General features: G+C 40.6%; 1 protein-coding gene across 1 annotated transcript in view; it reads right to left on the reverse strand.

Annotated features, from left to right (window-relative positions):
- Positions 1-1,728, reverse strand: part of ghrhrb (growth hormone releasing hormone receptor b) — a 57,230-nt gene extending 55,502 nt beyond the window's left edge. The window contains exon 1 of the mRNA XM_030433140.1: positions 1,446-1,728. Coding sequence (XP_030289000.1) covers positions 1,446-1,547 — 102 coding nt within the window. The 5' untranslated portion in view covers positions 1,548-1,728. The remainder of the gene's footprint in view (positions 1-1,445) is intronic.
- Positions 1,729-21,302: the final 19,574 nt, after the last annotated feature.

Here is a 21,302-nt window from a genome sequence, read left to right on the forward strand (position 1 = left end):
TCTGTACCATATAAATTTCAAAGCTCTCAGCATAATAGTTTGGCTGAAATTAATGTTTGTTGTTTATGTTGTAATAAGCCACGCCCACATTGAGCAGTCATGACCACCTTCAAGATATGGCCTGAGGATTGGCCCTACATCATACCGACCAAATTTCTCAAAAATCGGTGTAGCCGTTCAAGAGATATAGAGTTCCCATATTTTTAGTGCCCCTTAGTGGCCAAAATTCGCCAAATTCGGCTCATCCCTTCCCAGTCTCATGGCAACCAAGGATCTCAAATTTGGTGTTAATAGCATTTAGTTTGACCGAGATATCAAACAGTGTCTTGTGTCTGAGATATTCGCAGGAGTCTGGACCAACCCTCCAAATTGCCCTCCCTTGCACGGTTTAGCCTGCAGCACCACTTTTAGTCGGAGAAAAATAAAAATAAAAATCTTTACAATTACAATAGGGTTCCTAGCACCGCTGGTCCTAGGAAACGCGTATGCTTGCATACGCGTTCCCTCGGCCCCTCGGCCTTGGCCCCCTAAATATAACTTTCTGTCTATAACATGTTCTGCTTGCTATGATCTCAATCTGTGGATATTATGTGATATATTTTATGGTCATCCAGTGTCAGCCAGGATCAGCTCCATTACAACCCTGCTAAAGAATAAGCAGTGACAGATAATGGTTGGATGGATGCTTTTTGGTTAACTTTGTGGTGTCCTAAGAGGACAGTGGCACATGTTGTCCAAGAACGGCCAAATGGGAATCAAGAAAGGAGAAAATGACAAATGAATAGACAAATATAGCCTATGAATCAGAAACCACTCAAATATTCAATATTAAAAGTCAACAATGTTGGTTAAACAGCTGCTATAGTGTTTTGGAGAAATTATTTAAACTAAGAATTTTAATACTTATAACAACAAGCTGTTCTCAGTGTTTGAAGCTAGAAAGGTGGCAGGGTCCGACAGATATAAGCAAAGTAAAACAGTATAAATTGTGGTCTCCTTTCAGGTCAGTTTGTTTTATTCAGTTTATTCAGTCAGGAAACAAAGTGTGTTTATTTAGTTTGTTTAGGCAGAAATAGTCAATGAAGATCTTTCTCTTCTTATTAACATTTTTTCCCCAAAACTACATAGTGCGTCTTTAACTGCGTGGAAAAAATACATAACAATATAGATTTTTTTTTTAATTTACAAGTGCTTTGATGAATCATTTGATATCTCTTGATTATAAAACATAAACAATATTTTAAATACTCGTCTCCCTGACCTACTGTCAGACATTTAAAATGGGCAGACTGTAGCTCAGACAACTAAATGTAGGCTGATTTTTTCTTTACGTGTGCAGGGAGCAAATTGCTAGTTGTCTACAAATACAAATGAGTGTGAAACAGCTGAGGTATTAATAAAAATCCTGCAGATCAGGCTAACCTGAGTGCTGTCAGCAGACTCACCGTTCTCCACACCGCCAGCTGCAGGAACAGGCTCCAGTGAAGTAATGTGGCCATCCGCTCCAACCTCGAGCCTCCAGACATGAACAGACTGTTCCTTAACATTTCTAATATTTCTTCACTTTGACAACTAGAATAAAAATATGTCCGAGAAAAATATCAGTTTCGACAATAAAAAAAATACTTCCACGAACCGCGCCGATTGTAAGTTGTTCACCGTTAAGGATGTGGTGTCCGGTGCAGGGAACTCTCAGCATAACGCGCGGAGGAGAGCCGGGACTCGACTAAGCCAAACAAGGTGCGCTCCTCCCCGAAGAGGCGGAGAGCGAGCGGAGCGCACAGACGCAGCCGCGGCGGGGAGCTGCGCGCTGACACACGAGAGAGGACCCGGAGGACATGTTCACCTGTACACACACACACACACACACACATACGCACACACACACGATGGAATTACATTCATACTGACAGCTTGGGTTGGGTGTCTCAAAACATCTAATAAATACTTAATACAAACAAAATGTATGTTTTTCTAGAAAATTGTAAAACCTTTATCATCAAAATATCAAGGCTTCAAGGGTGAAAGCTCCACAAGAAAATCTCGACGTTTGTCAATATCAGAATATGTAGTCTTTATGTAGAAAATCTCCCTCACAACATCTATCATAAAAACTATGAAGAAATTTCAGCATTTCATATTCATATATATAGAGAGAGAGAGGAGGAGGAGAGGAAGAGGAAAGCCCTGTTGTCATTTAGCATATAGATATATATATATATATATATATATTGAATATATATATATATATATATATATATATATATATATATATATATATATATATATATATATATATATAAAGATATAGATATATATGTGCTTAATGACAACAGGGCTTTCCTCATCTCATCCATTTAAACTATATGTGACTAACAGAAGCTGGTGCATGACCTGTGCATCACTGTGCTACCGATATTCCAGCAGGACAAATAAAAAAGAAGACAAAGTCAATCAATTTAAGAGTCAGAACAAACAATCATAGCTGTGTCAGGATCTTCTTTTGCAGGTTTAGGGCTCTGGCCCCAAAAATGTCAGCATAAGCCTCCAGGGAATTAATATACAGCAATGCAATTTCCTCACAAGTATAACAGCAATGCTGTATGAAGGATAAAGAAGCTGAATCTGCTTGACTTTTTAAGACAAACTGTCCTCCTTTCTGTTGTTTGCCTCATCTGATGTCCCAATTCATCTCTCTTTGACTCACAACAGATTATTTTTCCATCATGAAAGAAAACACCAGAGATTTCCTTTTATGTAAGAGGTGATTTATTCAGGCTGTACACAACATAACCCTCTTCAGAATACAGCATGACTGATAAACAGCCTTGAAACACCAAAAACATCTGAGGGAGAACAATCTGAAAATATATGATTCATTCTCTAAACTACACATGATGCATTCTCTGTAGTTTTTGTCATTCAGTATATTACTGTATCATGGATCAGATATTTTGTTATCAGCTATTAGATAGTCATTTGAAATGTCAAATGTATGATTACAACTGATTTCCCACTGTACAAATAAAGTTTTATTGTCAAAGAATAGTTGTAGTTACTGTATAATGCTTACATCCCATAATTGATTGACCCAACCGCCACCGACCAATGGCTGGTTATGTGAGACGCTACTGTCTGACTGTCTGACCACTGTTGTGATGTTGTTTTCCAGATCTAAACAAATTGTTAAATGAGTAAAATACAGAAATGATAGGTACTACAAATTATTTTTAAAGACATCCTTCCAAGGCTCCCTGTGGAGTTTTTGACCTCTAGTAGAGCACACTCACACTCCTGCCAGCTGTTTCACCCTATCACACTGATATACAGGTACCAAAGTTCCAAGAAACTTAGCAATGTGTCAGCAAAGGCAGATTAGAAGAAACAGACTGCAAGCTAGTGAACATGAATATAAACAATGATGATTAAAAATACATAAAAAAAAACCAGCTTTCGCCATATTTCTATGAGGAGGAAAATGCATACAACATATTCGTTGGACCTCAAGGATGCAGACGTTGGGTTAAATTGTAAAACAGACCGTTAAGTTGTAGGGTAAAACAGAGAACTGGTTATCAGACAGGACACCGACGGACGTCTCTGTATTAAAGCTACAGCTGACATCTCTGTTTGTCCAAATCTTTTCCTTTGTGGATTGGTGCTAAACAGCAATCCTCTGTACAGTGTGTGTGTTTGCATGTGTTATCATTGCTTGCTGGTCACCTGCTGTTTGCAGCTGCATGTTCCCACTTGGCCCACAGAGACACTGTGAGGCTCTGAACTCTGAACGGAAACTGATGGGAGAGACTCGTCCAGATGTGTCACGTGTCAACTCTGCACCCTAGGACTTCGTCAATGCTCCTATTGGAGGAAGAGGACGCCCTGAGTTGTTGAATGTCATTCTTAGTCATTAGGTATAGATTTAACTAGTGGCAGCTCTCTGATCATGTCCACCAAACGACTACCTCAGCAGCAATTTGTATTACGTAGTTATGCTCTCTATTGTCTTCTGCAAATAACTGTATTAATAAGGAATGATAAAGTACAGGGTCTGAAAGGGAGACCCTAAATAAAAAAAGTAACCCTGCAGATATGAGACACTTACACACCTTTTCTGTCCATTCCAGTCTCTCTCTCTGTCTGTTTCCATGTGTCCTTTTTACAGCTCCATAAAGTAACATAAAGTAACTAGCCTTTTTTGAAAATGTGAGAAGGCGAAAATACAGATTTGTGTGTTCAAATGTGGAGAGGAAACATCAGAAGTTGTCAGCTAGAATCTATTTAAATACAAAGTATTCATACTTTATTACCTATTACTGCTGACACTGACCAGAGTTTGGTGTCAGAGCATATCATGTTATATCATGTTGTGAGCATGAAAGTAAGGAAAGAGACACATAGTCAAGTCAAGATTTTTGTCCTCTTGTGTGAGTTATTTAACAATCACCAGAGATAATACAAGTCTTCCTGTGGGGAAACATTAACATTTGTGGAAAGTGTAATGATGATTGTTCAAAAAGAAAATGAGGAAAAGCCAAATTATCACCAAATCATCCTCCAGGAAGCACAGATGTTTCAATCAAATTCCAATACAATCCATTTCATAGTTGTCAAGTTTTTTCACGTTGTAAAAAAGTGATTGCTCTAACAGTCAGTAAGGTGAAACACTGCTGCATCATCTGCTACTCTTTTGTTAGAAGAGATTGAGGCACAAAAACCATGTTGTTAGGCTTAGACAAACATTATGGTTTGTCTTAAAATACATGTTTTGGTAACCAAGACCACGGATGGGGATGGTCTGACTTTGTGTCCTTTAAAATATCCAATGGTTTGGCTCGAGCTGCGTTTGTCTGTTTGGCAGCTTTCTTGGCTATAACAACATAATAACACCACATTCACATCATGAGACAGAGGGGATGGTGATGGCATTAATACAAGTCAACAAGGCTGCCCAATGGCCGTTCGAGTTACACCACTTGATATCATTAAGGACTGCTGCGTAAATTTCCAGGTGCTTTCATGGCGTCCCAAACCAGCTACTTTTCGTGGGCAGTTGGGCCATCTTCATCCATGTTTGTGGCGACCAAAACAGATATTTCTAGCCAAATATTGATGTTTTTTGTGTTTTTGTGCCAAAACATAACCAGAGCATAAGCACAGCATTATGACAAGGGAAAAATAGAAAATTCAGCCTAAACAAATGTAAAGTTGCAACAAGAAACATTCAGTCTAAACCTTTTATGTGTTGTTGCACAATTACCTAATATTTATTCTGGTGATGGGGTGACATACCGTATTAGCTTTAATAGGATGGAAGGAGTCTTCTTTCGTCAGTGGCCTCAAGTTTTACCACCTGTTGCTCTGCAGTGACAAAAGGCAGTGTCAGTGCGTCACCAGCTGCGGTTGGATGATGATCTCAGGGAGAGTCAATACTGAATAACAGTTTTCAGACCAAACAGGACACTGACACATGATTGAGCCTTGATGCTTCGTTGTATTAAAGGGACAGTGTGTAATATATCAAGTATTTAGCGCCATCTAGCTGTGAGGATCTACACTGCAACACTCCTTTGCTCACCCCTCCCGTTCTGAAGACGTTGGAGACACTCCAGAAGCTATGGTGGCCCTGACAGACAAGACACTCATTTTCAAAATATAGACTCTTTCCCAACAGAGTCGAGTAGTTCTACTGATTCAAGTAATGAGGTAAAGATGGAGTTAGCTATTGTTATTGTTATGAGATGAGCGCTTTCGCTGAACTCCCTCTCAGTTCCACAGTCAAGCTAGCTCTGAGCAAAAACGCGTTTAGCCTTACTACGTAGTACCAAGTAGTGCTTTGTGTCCCTCTCGGCAGTCCATAGTTTTTTTAAAACCGGAAAGACATGGCGGCCTCCATAGAGCTTGCCCGTGCTATGTATATTCAGATAGGTGATTCTTCGTTCAGGAGGATAAGTCAGATTGTTGGCAGAGGTAATTGTACACCAATGAGGACTTACTTATGAACGAAGACGTTGATTTGAGTTAATAGATTACTTAAATCGTTACACACTGTCCCTTTAAACATAGCTCAAAGTAAAGATACAGATAGAAACTCTGCCCTACAATAAAATCCTCTGCTCAATATTCAGCGGGGGAGTGCACAACATGACTTTTACCAACTTGTGTGACCACTACCCATGTGGATCATCTGTGTAGTTCATGTGTCGTGTCCACATGTCCCTGATATCCTCAGTGGCGGTATGTCCCCTTCCTTTGGGCTGCAGACAGAGATCGGCGCTCTGATGAAGCCTCTGACGGACATTTCATTGACACGCAGGACAAGATAACCTTCAGACTCCCCTCTGAAATTCATGAGGGGACATTTTATGAAGATGATTTGAATAATAATACACCAAACTCATGATTGTGTAACATTAATATTCTATATTGCTTTAAGTCTGGATTGGATTTTGAATTAACACATATAACGATTTTACTGGAAGGCAATCCTCTGGTCTTTGTTATTTTTAACGGAACCTGCTCAGCACATAGCAGATAGAAACAGTAGAAAATAATTCCAAAGAGGGGGCGCTGTTTGGCTGGGTTGGTGGTACGCGCATACCGTGTGCTGGGGCTCTGCAGCGGACCCGGGTTCGACTCCCAGCCTGGGTCCCTTTGCGACATGTCGCTCCCCCTCTCTCTCGCCCTGTTTCTTGACACCCTCTTCAGCTGTACTGTCAATAAAGCCATGAAGGCCAAAAAAAATATTTAAAAAAATAATTATACCAAAGAGGAGTTGTGCTGAATATGAAGGGATACAGGTAGCCAAAACTTGAGCTCGTTCATGTCTAATTTGTATTCCTCTGCTGTAGAATTTGATGTTCAGTTGAAATGTGAGGAGCATTTTCAAAATAATCTCAGGAAACCATTTAAAGTTCAGATTTAATTGAGCTGTAGTCAGAAACGCTTTTATTGTTTTACATCTAACTATGACAGTTGCAGATAATGTGTACTGCACTGATGGTGAAATGGTCATAACCTGAGGTTGATGTACAAGGGCTGAGCAAGCAAACATGAGCACCAGTACACCACATCTGGAAATCAGATGTTATGTTGGCATTGATAGACAATTTTGTGAGTTAGATGAAAAGGAAAACTAAATGCATTTGGTGTTGTATTTTAGTTCTTAATTAAAAAAAAAAGTAATTCAGAAGAATTCAAGTTGCTCCGTTGGGCTCACAGTGTCAGATTTCAGAAAAAACAGTAGTTGAAAATAAGTTCAAGGTGTAACCTGTTAAGTATGACCAGAATTTGAAGGGAGTTCCAAAACTATCAGGGGGTAGCATATCACTATATTAACTGTGAATGTGTTATTTTTGATAAAGAAAAAACTGAGAACTGAAAGAGACAATTCAGAATGTCTGAGAACGAGGATGCGGTTGCAGGACCGAGCCATGGCGGAGATAGTCCAGCTGCATCTGTGAATGGTGATGAAGGAAACCCAGGGACGTGCACATGATTATAGAGGGGCAGGGGCTCAAAGTCAGAAAAGGGCAATCTACACAATATGTAGATTAATTAATGTAAAATTAATAAACAAAGTACTTATAGAAAGCTAGCTACTTAGCTGTGTATCATGTGTAGCTGTGAGTGATATGCAATTGCCATTTCTTTTGTGTCAACAAGTTATTGTCAACATGAGTTTATTTCGCATTATCATTACTAGTGCATTGCCCGTAGGAAGCATGTATTCCTATAGAAAAGTGGGAGGTGAAGTAGCTTTTTCATGGATGGCCAAATGAGGCTGTGTTTGAAGGTGGGACGTCAGGGATATAATTGGCTGTTTTTGACTACTTTTGATTATCCCATTATGTTTCACCTTAAAAACTATTTACCTTGCCTTACTTGGTGTAATTATTTTTAGCACAACCTCACATGTGTGACTGTACAGTTATTTTTTTATTTTAAGGTACTATATTAACACTATGGACCTAAAATCACAAAATAACATAAAATCAGAGTAGAAAAAGTTAGTCTTTTTACTGTGAAAACCACAAATATGTTTAATGAACCAATTGTATTAGTTATAATGCAAATATAAATTGTTGTTTACTAAATTGGTGCATAAGTTTTTGAAATTTACAAAGTTATGTGTAACTATTTACATTTAAATGCAGGCAATGCCTCAGGCTCCTCAGCTCATTCCTGCCTGTTCCACATTCAGCCGTCTCCTCCTTGGTTTGCCTCACAACACGACTCCACTACTCACTAAACACACTACACCAAATACTACATAACACACTAACTATACACTCCAAACACGCTATATGTCACAAATCTCTCAACTCTCAAAACTCGCTATCTCTGTCACTGTCTCCAACACATCACTGCTGCTGTCAATCATCCGCCGATGTCCCTCCCACATCATCCTGTTCCTCAGCAACCAAACTTGCTGCTTGGACACTTTCGTGACAAAAGCACATTTTTACTGTTTCTTCCTGCACCAGACATAAAGCAAACGTGACGGCAATGTTCGCGAAAAAGCGATTATTTACCCTAAATCCGATTTTGGACGTGCTAGTGCGTCCGCTCTGTCAACTCGGGCGGTGGGCGGTGTAGCACACGTACATCCACAGATTCCGATCACACTTTGTTGTCCGCACGTCTCCGGATCTCCTCAGACCCGAACAGACTTGGACTTGTTTAATCTCATTAATCCACAACAGTCAGTTTAGATGCACAGAACAGAACAAAACAGAACCGAACCGAACCGCCAGCATAATCCCGGTCCAGCTCGCGTTGCTGCAGGTATAAATCCGCTTGGTTTTTAAGGTATGTCGTCGGCTTGAGCTCTGCAGTGATTAGCTCTGGTGCGCACGTGGCCACGGTGTGCAGTGATTGGCTCTGGTGCGCACGTGACTGTGGTGGCTCCGGTGGACAATGCTTGCAGAATTTGTAAAGCATTTATTAAATAATTTATTCACGCTATCATTGCAGTCCAAGCAAATGCTTAGTTGCACACCACTGAACCACGCAGCAGCCATGTTGAAAGTCTCAGGTCAGTCTGATCCTGATCCGCAGAGATATTTGAGGAACACACACACACATACACACACACACACACACACACACAGACAGACAGACAGACAGAGATTTCTTGCTTTTATAGAGAGATACTGAGGTTTAGAAGACGTGCAATTCAGCTGCAATTCTTAAAAATCAATGAAACACTGGTTTATTAATAGGCTATATATTGGAGGCCAAGTGCAAACTAGAAATACAGGCTACACATCTAAAAATGTCACAACCAAGAAATGACTACTGCGACTGTTAGTAGGAACAGCAATGTTTACAACAGAAAAGTCGCAGTAAACTCAGTATCTGAAAGAAGATATGTGACAAGATAAACAGCCGACACAGACAGCTGTCATATTATTCTTAACTCTTATTAACCAGCAGTTATCTTAACAAACACAAATGGGCACTTTTCTGAAATATGACTCATATTTAAGCACGTTAAATAAGTGGAAGGCGACTTGTTAGCTAGTTCAGAGGGTGGTAACAGGGGTAGTAAACTTAAAGTCCAGCCCAAATATACCACTGATGGTCAGCCAATCTGTCTGCGATGCGAAGGGGTGGGGCATATGGCTAGACAGTACACAGCTCCACACAGACCAGTAAACTAGTCTCCTGCTGTGCCTAGTCCTGCAGTACAGGAAAACGGGAGCTACGGGATTGCTACGAGCCGGGCAATGCGAGGCAGATCTGAGGCTCAAAGAACCCTTTAACTGAAGCGCGTTTTCCAGAACATGCTGTAGGCGAGTGTCCTCAAGTAGACAGTAGGTGGTATTCCCCTTAGATGCCTGCTTGACACAGGAAGTAATGTACGCACTTTAACAGAAAGCTTCTTTAGAGACCATCTTCATGGAGAAGATGAAGATATGTGCTGTACAGCTAAGTGGCTTAAAATAACAGCAGCCAACAAGTTACCACTGCCCTACTTAGGCTATGTTGAGCTAGACATAAAGGTAATGGGACGTATTATCCCTGAGTGCGGTTTCCTGATAATAAAAGATGGTGACATTAAAGAACCAGGCTAGGTATTCTTAGCCAGTGCAAGTGTGCTTCACCAGTCGTGCTAGTGCGCAAATCTGATGGAAGTCTAAGGCTGTGTGTAGACTATAGGAGACTGAACTTGAAAACCAGACGTGGCGCGTTTCCGCTTTCCCACATTGACGAGAATTTGGATGCCCTGAGTGGAGCCAAATTCTTCTTGACACTTGACCTCCCAAGTGGATACCACCAAGTTGCAGTACATGAGAAAGACAGGAACAAAACGACATTTATCACGCCATATGGCCTGTATGACTACTTAAGGATGCCATTTGGGCTGTGTAATGCGCCCACCACATTCCAGCACCTGATGCAGGCTACAATGAGTGATTTGGTGTTTCAGATTGTGTTGATTTATTTAGATGACTTGCTGGTGTTTTCGCCAACATTCTAAGATCACTTGATCAGATTAGAGACAGTCCTTAAGAGGTTGAGTGAGACGGGGCTAAAAGTGAAAATTGGGAAGTGTCACTTCCTTCAGGAAGGTATCAGTACAGATACTGACAAGATAAGTCCAGTGGCACTGTGGCCCACTCCTTGTACTGTTAAAGAGCTCAGGTCTTTTTGGGGTTTCTGTAGCTACTACAGGAGGTTTATTGAGGGTTTTTCCCCAGATTGCAGGGCCTCTTCACTATGTTGTAGGTGCCCGTATTAAAGAGAGTAAACAGGCCAGGGCTAGTCAGCTGTTCAGGTCAGCCTGGACACTGCATTGTCAACTAGCTTTTGAGCTACTGAAGGAGAAGTTCAGATTCAGATTCAGATTCAGAATAGTTTATTAGTTTATTAGTTAACTAGTGCACCCACACTAGCTTAAGCAGACTTTACCCTAGCGTTCATACTGGAGACAGATGCTAGCAGCCTAGGATTAGGTGCTGTTCTGTATCAGGAGCAGGGGAAAAAAAAGAAAGTCATAGCCTGTGCGAGCCGGAGGCTCAGAGGGGCTGAAAAGAATGATCAAAATTACAGCAGCATGAAGCTGGAGCTTCTTGGACTAAAGGGGCAGGCACAGAGAAGTTCAGGAGTTATCTGTTGGGTTCCAAATTTACAATCATCACAGATAGTAACCCGCTATGTCACCGCCATTTTAGGAGCCATTCAACAGCGTTGGGTTGGATTTTGATGTGAAGTATCGCCCCAGTAGATGTAATACTGCAGCCGATGCACTCTTCCTGCTACCTGCAGCTGACGAACCGGAGCCTGAAAGTGAGGATGTAGAGTATGATGGGTGTGTAGCCATATGTAACACACTCAGGACAGGAACTGCACTAGGCCCAGACTTGGTAGCAGCAGGGGCTGAGTGTTGCAAGGTTAGCCAGCCATGTGTGCCTGAGGCAGGTGAGACAAAATGCGAGGCGGCGCAGGATAACACTCCGACCTTGCCGGGTTATTCTAAAGCAGAACTCCAGAGCTTTCAAGCCTTGGACCCAACACTTAGTGTGTTGACAGAATTGTGGAACAGACAGAGGAAACTTTCCCCCCAGGAAAAGTAGGTTTGTCTAAACAAGTGCACTTGTCGTTAAAACGGTGGCAGAGAATCAAAAAGAAAGATGGACTTCTGTATTGTGTGATCGATGACGTCCATCTTGGCCAGTACCACCAGTTGTTGTTGCCTGCCTGTCTCAAGGAGCAAGTGCTTAAGAGTGTGCATGACAGGATGGGGCACCAGGGCAAAGAGCGAACACTGGGCATGTTAAGGCAGAGATGTTTTTGGGTGGGTATCATCTGTGAAGATGTTGAGCAATGGGTGAAGATATGTCAGAGGTGTGTGTTGACAAAATTGCCACAGCCTAATATTCAGGCTCCCCACACGCCATTCTTGGCCCCCGGCCCCTTGAGGTAGTTGCTGTGGACTACACGACCCTTGAACGTGCCACAGATGGCCATGAGTGTGTGCTTGTGATAACAGATGTGTTATCCAAGTTCAGTCAAGCTTTTGCCACACGAGACCAGAAGGCAGATACTACTGCAAAAGTTATCCTACAAGAGTGGTTCCTGAAGTACGGAGTGCCTGAACGCCTACACTCTGATCAGGGCAGGAATTTTGAAAGTGCAGTTATTGCTGAGTTGTGTCACTTTAAGAGCGGCGCAGCAGTAGGTTGCGTGAGATTGTGGGGGATCATGGGACATCACAGAGTTCCCGGGCAGAGTAAGTGACACGGAAGTAGCAGTAGGGAGTGAGAGATGGACTACTGAGATTGATAACACGAGTATGGTGTGCGATAGCTCCAACGCGCTTTGGACAAAACTGAACAGCGGGGTCAGCAGGCGAGATAGAACGGAGAACGTATTGCGGCCAAGGTGTGTGGCGGACCATTGCAGTGTTAATGCTGTTATCATAAGTTAGGTTAGTTAAGTTAGCCATGAGGCCAAAAGACCTTAACAGCCAACTGCAGCTTGCTTACTGCAACCTAAGATCAAGAGTAGAGTCCCTGTGTTCAACAGGGCTCAGCTCAACCGGGCTCTGTTGCCTCCACGTGAACAGCAGCTGGACACCAGACTGGGACTTGTCTGATACAGCGATATACAGCAGCTCTGACCAGGACTATGATTCCAGGAACAGAAGACACAGCATGTGGGGACAGGAGAGGTATGAAGAGGCAGCAGAGAGAGATAGAGAGTAGTAAAGAGTCTTACATTGGCAGCAGGTGAAAACAACGTGTAGATCTGGAATAATTTCACATCTTACTAGTTATTCGACCAAAAGAGGTGTATTTGAGGAAAGACAAGCTGACAGCTAGACTGATTTTATTTGGTTTACGTCAATCAATCAAATATTTATTGAATTATTTAATTTTTGATCCAAGCTAAAAATATACTGTAAAGGTTGATCTTCTATATAGATCTTTATTATGTTCTCTTTGTGGTATACAGCAATGATTTGGATTTCTTTGGAACATAAATGTCAATAACTCAGGTTTTACCATGTCGTGTCATTAAGTAAATCCATGAGACTTAAGTCCCTTCAATGGTATGATGCAAAAGACAAACGCAAAAAAAGGAAAGCTGACCTTCCTGACATGTCCTTGATTGTAATACTCCAATTTCTAACTGTCACCCTTTCTGTTAAAAAGAAAAAAAAACTTTTCAGGAAACCACTGATTCCCTGACATGCTTCAGACAGACATCAATGTCAGCATCTCCTGTCTTTGTATTGAAGGGCAGAAGTTTACCTTTAAGCTAAAAGGTCAGACTGAATCCCTCCAGTTTTAGAATGAATACTCAGTACGAATGAGATCAGGACCTTTTTGCTCAGCTACACTAAAATGTTTTGTGTTTTTTATTTTGTGTATTATTGCCTCCAAACACAGTTCACGGCAGTATCACCAGTATCCATCCTCAAAGCCCTAACCCTAACCACAGTGGAGCTCCTCTCACAACAACAATTTGATTAAAAAGACACATGATCAGCGTTATCTTTACAAGGACTGACAACAACAGCAGCAGCAGCTCCGTCCCCTCTGACTGAGAGGAAGCCTTCAGAATGAAAAGTCTGTTTTCTCCTCTCTCATTAGCCCTGACCGAGGCCAAGAGTCAGGACAAATGCAGAAAATTGATGAGCAGGTAAACAAAGGCAAAGATAAGATGTTCGATGTCACCAGTAACCAATGCAAAAGATACTATAAAAGGCTTTCAAGTTTGATCAAAATAAAAAGTTGAGATGTTGAGGATAGAATCTAAATGTCAAGAATAAAATCAACTATTCTCTACTAACTATTCAACTATTCAGTCAGGGGAGTTACATGGGAGCAACCGAGAGGTATGCGAGCTGCCCGAGCGTCAGGTCTCCGCCATTACTACATCCTTGGTGTGTAATGTAAAAGGTGATTTTTTTTTTTAAGCAAAGGCATACTTAATTTGATATATGTATTGTTAACTTATTACCAACCCAATCCAAGTCATACAACTAGCCACCAAATATATGAGGCTAGCTCAAACTGTGAGACTCTATTTTGGTGTTGCCTGAACAATATGCTGTATTCACTCAACTTAACTAACAGGGCTGTTTACAACTATTTCCAGGTTAGTCGGGATGAAAAGCAACTTTTTCTATGAGTTGTGGCCAATGTTTTATCAAGGAGCACACAGGTTTGAATAAGCCCACTCTCTCCTGATAGTTAGGTTTCCTCTGCCAGCTCCAAAACTCTCTCAGCAGGCATATGTGTAAGGTAGGGTAAAGTCTGCATAGCCTAGTGTGGGTGCGCTGATTATTAGAAAACTGCTCTCAGGGATAGTTTTTTCCATCGCTTGCATGTCTAGCCCAAAATAGCCTGGACAGGAGAGTGGCAACTTGTTGGCTGCTGTAAGTTTTAGTAATTAAGAAGTACAGTGCATATCCTAATTTCCTACATGAAGATGGTTTCGGAAATAACTTTCTTTCAGGGTGCTTATATTACTAACGTTGTCCAGTATACACCTATGGAAACCACCATCTATCTGGACGTCTATTTCAGGGCACCTGCCTACAGCATTTTCCAGAAAGTGCTCCTTTGTTATGGTGTTCTCTGAGCCTTCTGACTTGCCTCACATTGCCCAGCTTACAGCAGTGGTGTGTCCATGTTTTCCTGTACCACTGGACTAGGCACAGTAGGAAACTGACTTCTTTTCTTACGTGGGACAGTGCACTGTCTAGCTAAATGCCCAACCCCTCACCGTAGAAAGATTGGCTGACCGTCGCTTATATACTTGGGATTTTCTTTAGCGCCACCCCACTTACTGCAACTTTCTGAATTCACATTCTGCATGGTGAGTCCACAAACTGCATTTGTTAGTTCACTGATAGCTCTACCCTGTTGTGTAACTACTTCCTGCAGAGGTAGTCTGTATACTACAGGTCAAGTCTGTCTTTTCTGAAACCTTGTCTGTGCTTTCAACTTCCAGGTTTCTTTTTCACGTCACATTAGTGTTGCGGGGGCAGTCTTCAAAAGTCCACATTATTGCCTCGTCTCTCATATCAAGTCAGGTTTCTCCCCAACAAGCCTACGCAGTTCACGTACGAGGGTGAGTCCTCCAACCCCCTCAATAAATTGGTCTCTCTAAGCTAGCACCAAACTTCAGCAACATTAGAAATAGGGTTCCAACACATATTTCGAGGCATCAAACATTTGATATAGTTGCCGTATTTGTCGGAAAATATAAACAAAACTCACCACCCGAGAAGCCTTCCTTGTTGTGGGGAAGCCCTGTGAGTCACACCTTTATAGTTGAATGTCTATTATCTACTACACAATAGTGATCAAAATGGAGTGAACAGACCAATCCCAAATACTATAGCGCAATAGATAATACTATAGGCATTAGTCTTTAGTTTTTGGACAACATTATTGGCTTGTTTTTCAATCCAGCCTGTAGCCTGCGCACAAAGACACACACCTGGAACCCAACACACCGTATCTCCCCTGCTGCTTCACTGTTATGGTCACAAAGATAGTGCTGTCATATGTTCTGTTGTACTTTATATCTTTAACTGTGAGGAAGAATAAGTATCTTGTGCCAGAATATGTCTAAATAAACCACGCCTGCTTCTGACAACATAATTTCCACATTAAGAAATTGATTTCTTATTATCACACATAACGTCCTAATTCTTCATCAATTACGTCAAATTATTGAAAGCTTGCTTCAATGTGTCTGTCTCTGTTCTCTCCACCCAAGGTAAATGGGAGTCTAATCACACCCACTCATGTCTCTGTGATGATTTTATATGCACTCTGAACTACAAATGTTAACATTATGTAACACAGTATCAATGCAAATAATAACAATGTAATGCATAGGTGTAAATCCCTGGGACAACAAGATGGGAAAGGGGGGACAGGACCACCACATACTGAGGAATGATGATTGGTACCCCCAACATATCCCTGTAAACACTGTAATTTCAATAATAATTGAATATTTTTATACAAAGGATATGTTTGTGTCTCTTTACTAAAAATACCATGTTACAGATCACATGTGAGCCAAAACATATGTAATACATGAATTTGATAAAAGTTATTTACCATCAACCATCATCAATTACTGTTGTCTGCCATGTTTCAACGTCATATGACATCAAGTCAGCACCTAGAGTAGCATTACTTTCACAATTCTAATCTTGAGGAAGAAGTTTTTCTGATTATTCCGACAAGTTAGCAATAATATACATGCAATATTGCAATATTGGCTTCACACAGGATTTAAACCCTGGTCTCCTAGGTGAATGTCCTGTGAATGACCTATCCATCCACCACCAACCTTGTCTTTACATGGACTTTCAGGCTTTACAGACTGGGTTTGTCCTTTGCTCCTGACATTATAGCTCCCTAATGGCAGGTCTATTGAACTATTTAGCAATTTTTGGAGACTGACCTGCCTCCTGATGGTTTGAGATGAAAATTCTGGGTAAATGGAAAAGCCTCATCCTTAGAGGAACATGAATGTCTGTACAACATTTCTCTGGCAATCCATTTTATATTTGTTGAGCTATTAAAGTCTGGATCAAATAGAGAACAATCAAAATCTCTATCCGCAAAGACACAACGCCGGTGTAGCTAAAACCTGTCTATCACAGTACACTAACATTTAGATTATTCTGAAGGATAATTGTGCCTTCTGAGTTCTTAATACATGTGAAGTTACCGTTCGACAGATGTTGTTTTCATACAGCACTGCATGGTGGAGATTTAAAGAGATGTCTGTGACTGCTGTGATGACATGGATGGAGCCTTAGGGAGTGAATACATGTTCCTCAAAGTGCCAATATTATTGCTGCAATCACTAAGTGCAGCATCAACATGATGCATAAAGCAAGTGATTAACAGAAGGCCACCAGTTGTATTGAGGACTTGGAGCCTGTTGGGGATCGATCAGTAGCTTCTCACTAAAAGCCACGTCTCATGGCCCTATTATGGGTAAACATCTCTTTTTCATTGTGATGGATGATTCAGCTGCAGTCCCAGAGGCAGCTTCACTGTGAGCACGACAGCAGACTAGCGCACAGCTCGCCTTATTATTATTTATATATTTCTCTTTGTCAGGCTTAACGCAGCCAACTTCTTATAGCACTTTTGAATTTTTAAATCACACACTTCTACAGTCATGTGTCATCTCACTCCCGTCACATGTGTCAGCTGTCTTGGCTGGATCATAAAGAAAAACACAGAAATATGAATCACTCTGGGAGGAGAGTTTATGAAGCTGAAAATGAGACGGCTTTAACCTTTCTGCCGCTGAATTATGCAGATGGAACATCGGCCAGACGCCCCCTTTGTGAATACTTCCCATGACAGTCAGGGAGTAATATGCTCATCATGATGGATGTAGATCAGGGTCCCACAGGTGCTGATGACATACAAATCTCAAATCGTATCCAAAGATCACCACATCCACACTGCTGCAAATGAATATCAGACTCTGGAGATGCGACAAAAATCTGTGTGAACTGTATATGGCCAGCATGTGTCCTTTAATGACACATTTATGAGCACTAATGCTGATAAGTAATTGAGAGAGCATATGGCTTTGAAAGTCATAATTCTCACTGGGTGGAGAGGAAGGCAATAAAAGCCTTGCTTCTCATGAAAGAAGGGGAATTTTAATTTATTGAAAGTGGATGCAGAATGGAGATGTCCATAGAAGCTTTAGTACATGTGTGACCTTTAATAGAAATGGTTTACTAAATGGAGACAGGCAGAGGAAGAAAAAGACCCATTCATAAATAAGAATAGAAAAAATCAGAGGGTATGCACTATAATAGATTCACAATAACACAACAGAAAAATAAAGCACAGTGACTCATACACATTGACTCTATAAACTGGATAAAACAGAATGAGATAAACTAATAAAACTTTTAGTGCCCACAGAAACAGATGTTAAACTAAACAACACATTTCTTTTTACATCAAACTCTAAATCAATTAATTAGAGTCTGTGCTGACGACAGGCTCAGCACAAAGCGTGGCCATGATCAAGACTGATGCTATTTGTTCTCCATCTTATTGGATGCTTCCTGACTGCACTCAGCAAGTTAGGATTCATGAGGAGCTGAAATGGATGAAAAGGACACACAGTGTATGACAGATAATATAATATCAGATACTGGTGGGGATCAGCAGAGGAGAGAGTGCAGTGTATGAGTGTTATTATATGATTGTGCCGGCGGAGGCTTTTCTTTCCTGGTTTGAATGACATGAAAAGATAAACAGATTCTTGCAGTATAGGAACAATCTATGTATTTTATGTGAGTGTATATGTATTTTGTGATGTGCAAATACATTTATTGTCTCTGGTCTCATTCAACACCTTTCCAGGACTAGAATCTATTTGACACTCATTTTATGATTTTGATGCAATATTATTGTTTTTCTGTTGATTCCAGAGGTGGTAAGTAATTAAGTACAAATACTTTGTTACTGTGGGCTACTCAAGTACATTTTTGAGGTATCCAGACTTTACTTTATTACAAATTTTGACTTTTACTCCCTACATTTGAGCATAGATATCTGTATTTTCTCCTCTTCGCATTTTCAAAACAGGCTTGATGCTCGGGGCACTTGACCAGCTCAAAAAGTGGCTCTTGGAATGAGACACAACAATCACCAATCATTATGGTGTTGTTAGGACTGGCTGAGATAATTCCTACTATAGACTGTGTAGAGAGTGAACACTAGTAATGGGGAATCAGGGTTTGATTCCAGAGAGGGAGTCTGAGAAACGGGCCTTCCTTGGATGTGGTGTCTTAGGAAGGCAGCAGGCGTGCAAATTATTCAATCTCCAATCTTAAATAAAGACATATAAAAGACATGTGAAAGGGGAAATAAAAATAAAACAACAATTCAAATAAATAAAATGAAATATTGTATTAAGTGTAAAATAATATTCCCATTAAATATTTTTTTTACTTCATGGACTATCCACGTTGCTAATACATTCACAACAGTTTCCCCACTTTGTCATATATTTCTCTGCCCTGTCTTTGTGCTGAAACGGAAACGGCTCCCCTGAAATCCTCATAATAAATTGTTGTCCCACTATTATACCAAAATGAGTTGGATCCATCCTGAGACATCATTTGTAGATCACTAAGAATGTAGAGCCTTGGGCTGAAATCAAAGATACATCAGGTGATGTTCCTTATACAGCAATGAATCTTCAGCCAGTAGTTCTAAATTGGATGAATCTAATTTCAATATCTCTTAATACCCTTGTGACATTTTCACATATTTTCTGGTCAAATCTGCAGCCCAAATTGACTTTAGTGTAAACATAGATGCAGAATGTACAAATAGAAATCATTACATGATAAATAGATGCTTCCTGACCCAGCCCCATTATTCTAGTAGTCTGAAGAGGAGATCTGACTGTCGATGTGGGATTCTTTTCCCCTATAACATTAACAAGTAAATGTTGGAGTTGCAGGTATTTCCTGAAACTATGTCTGGGCAGATTATATTTGAAAACCAGTCTCTCCAATTATTTGATCTTTATCTCTTCTTACAGATCTGCCTTTCATAGAAAAGAATGCCTATCAATTTTAAACTGTGGGTTATTCTAAATACAGGATTCAGAGTTAAGATAAACATTCAAATTAATGAATTGAGATTTAGAGGCTATTTTACTAGACAGTGCATATATAGCGACAATTATGGAAAGCAGATTACACTCTATTTCAATCCAGGGAGGGGGGCTTTCAGGTGGCAGCACCCACTGAGCTACAGTCATGTAAAAAAAAATAGGACACCCCATTAAATATTCAGTTCTTTATTAAGAAATTTTCATATTTCGATGTCTAATTTGTTTTTACTTATTTCTGGAAAAGAAAGTGATGTAATTGCAGGTAAACAACAACAATAATTAACCTTGTAAAAAGTTACGACACCCGACCTCTAACAGCTACCGTTACCCCCTTTGGCTGACATAACTTCAGTGAGATGATTCTTGTAGCCATCTACCAGTCTCTGACATCGGTCTGAGGACAGTTTGCCCCACTCAACGCAGAATTATTTCAGCTGTGAGATGTTTCAGGAGTTTCTTGCATGTACAGCCCATTTCAAATCACCCCACAGCATCTCAATGGGATTAAGATCTGGGCCCCATTTCGTCGTTTTCAGCCAGTCCCTGGTGGATTTACTGGTATGTTTTGGGTCATTTTATGTTGCAGGGTCCAGTTCAGCTTCAGCTTTATTTATTTTTTTACAGATGGTCTCACTTGTTTAGAACCATCTGATTCATGGTGGAATCTATGATGGTGAACTGGCCAGGTCCTGCTGCAGCAAAGCATCCCCAAACCAAGACACTTCCATCTCCATGCTTCACAGTTGGTATGAGGTTCTTTTCCTGGAATGCTGTATTCGGTTTACGCCAAACATGTCCACTGTTCTGGTGTCCAAATAATTCAGTTTTAGACTAATCTGTCCAAAGAACATTATTCCAGAAGTCCTGGTCTTTGTCTAAGTTCTCTGTGGCAAACTTCAGTCTGGCCTTCACGTTTTTCTTAGAGAGCACAGGTTTCCTCCTTGCACATCTCTCATGAAACTTAAACTTTCTGATTGTAGAGGCATGCACTTTCACATCAACAGTAGCAAGAGCCTGCTGTAGGTCCCGTGATGACATTTTAAGGTTTTCTGTGACTTTTTTTAGCAACTTGTGGTGCTGCTCTCAGGGTGAACTTGCTTGGACGGCCAGGCCTGGGCATGTTCACAGTTGTTTTGAAGGTCCTCCAATTGTAGACTATCTTCCGGACATCAGTAGTCAGGAGTACACCAAACGAAATGTCTGAGGTTTAAATAGGGCAAGCCTCCTTCAATATGCTGAAGAACGATGTGAACCTGATGTGATACATCTGTGTGTGATTTGTGCCATTTTAAGTGGGAATAAATGTGGGGATGTCCTAATTTAATCCTCACTAGAAATTGCATTTTTTTAAAATGACATTATACGGAAAGTAAAAAAAAAAAGTATTTTCTTCAGTTTTAATTGTTTAGTCATATAACTCAAATCTCTCAGTATTGTTAAAATTGATATGAAATATCCAAATGTCCAAATATGTTCAAAATCACACAGGCTTTCACGTGGTGTCCTAATTTGTTCACATGACTCTATATGCCTCAAACGTAAAGCATAATGGTATAATACTAATTTAGAAATGTCATGTTGACTTGATGTTGTGGAGTGTAGTGGAGTACTTCACCTATACTGCTCACACAAGCAAAACACTCTCTTTTATG

Source organism: Sparus aurata, chromosome 11 (assembly GCF_900880675.1).
Source record: "Sparus aurata chromosome 11, fSpaAur1.1, whole genome shotgun sequence".
In the NCBI taxonomy this organism is placed as follows: Eukaryota; Metazoa; Chordata; class Actinopteri; order Spariformes; family Sparidae; genus Sparus; species Sparus aurata.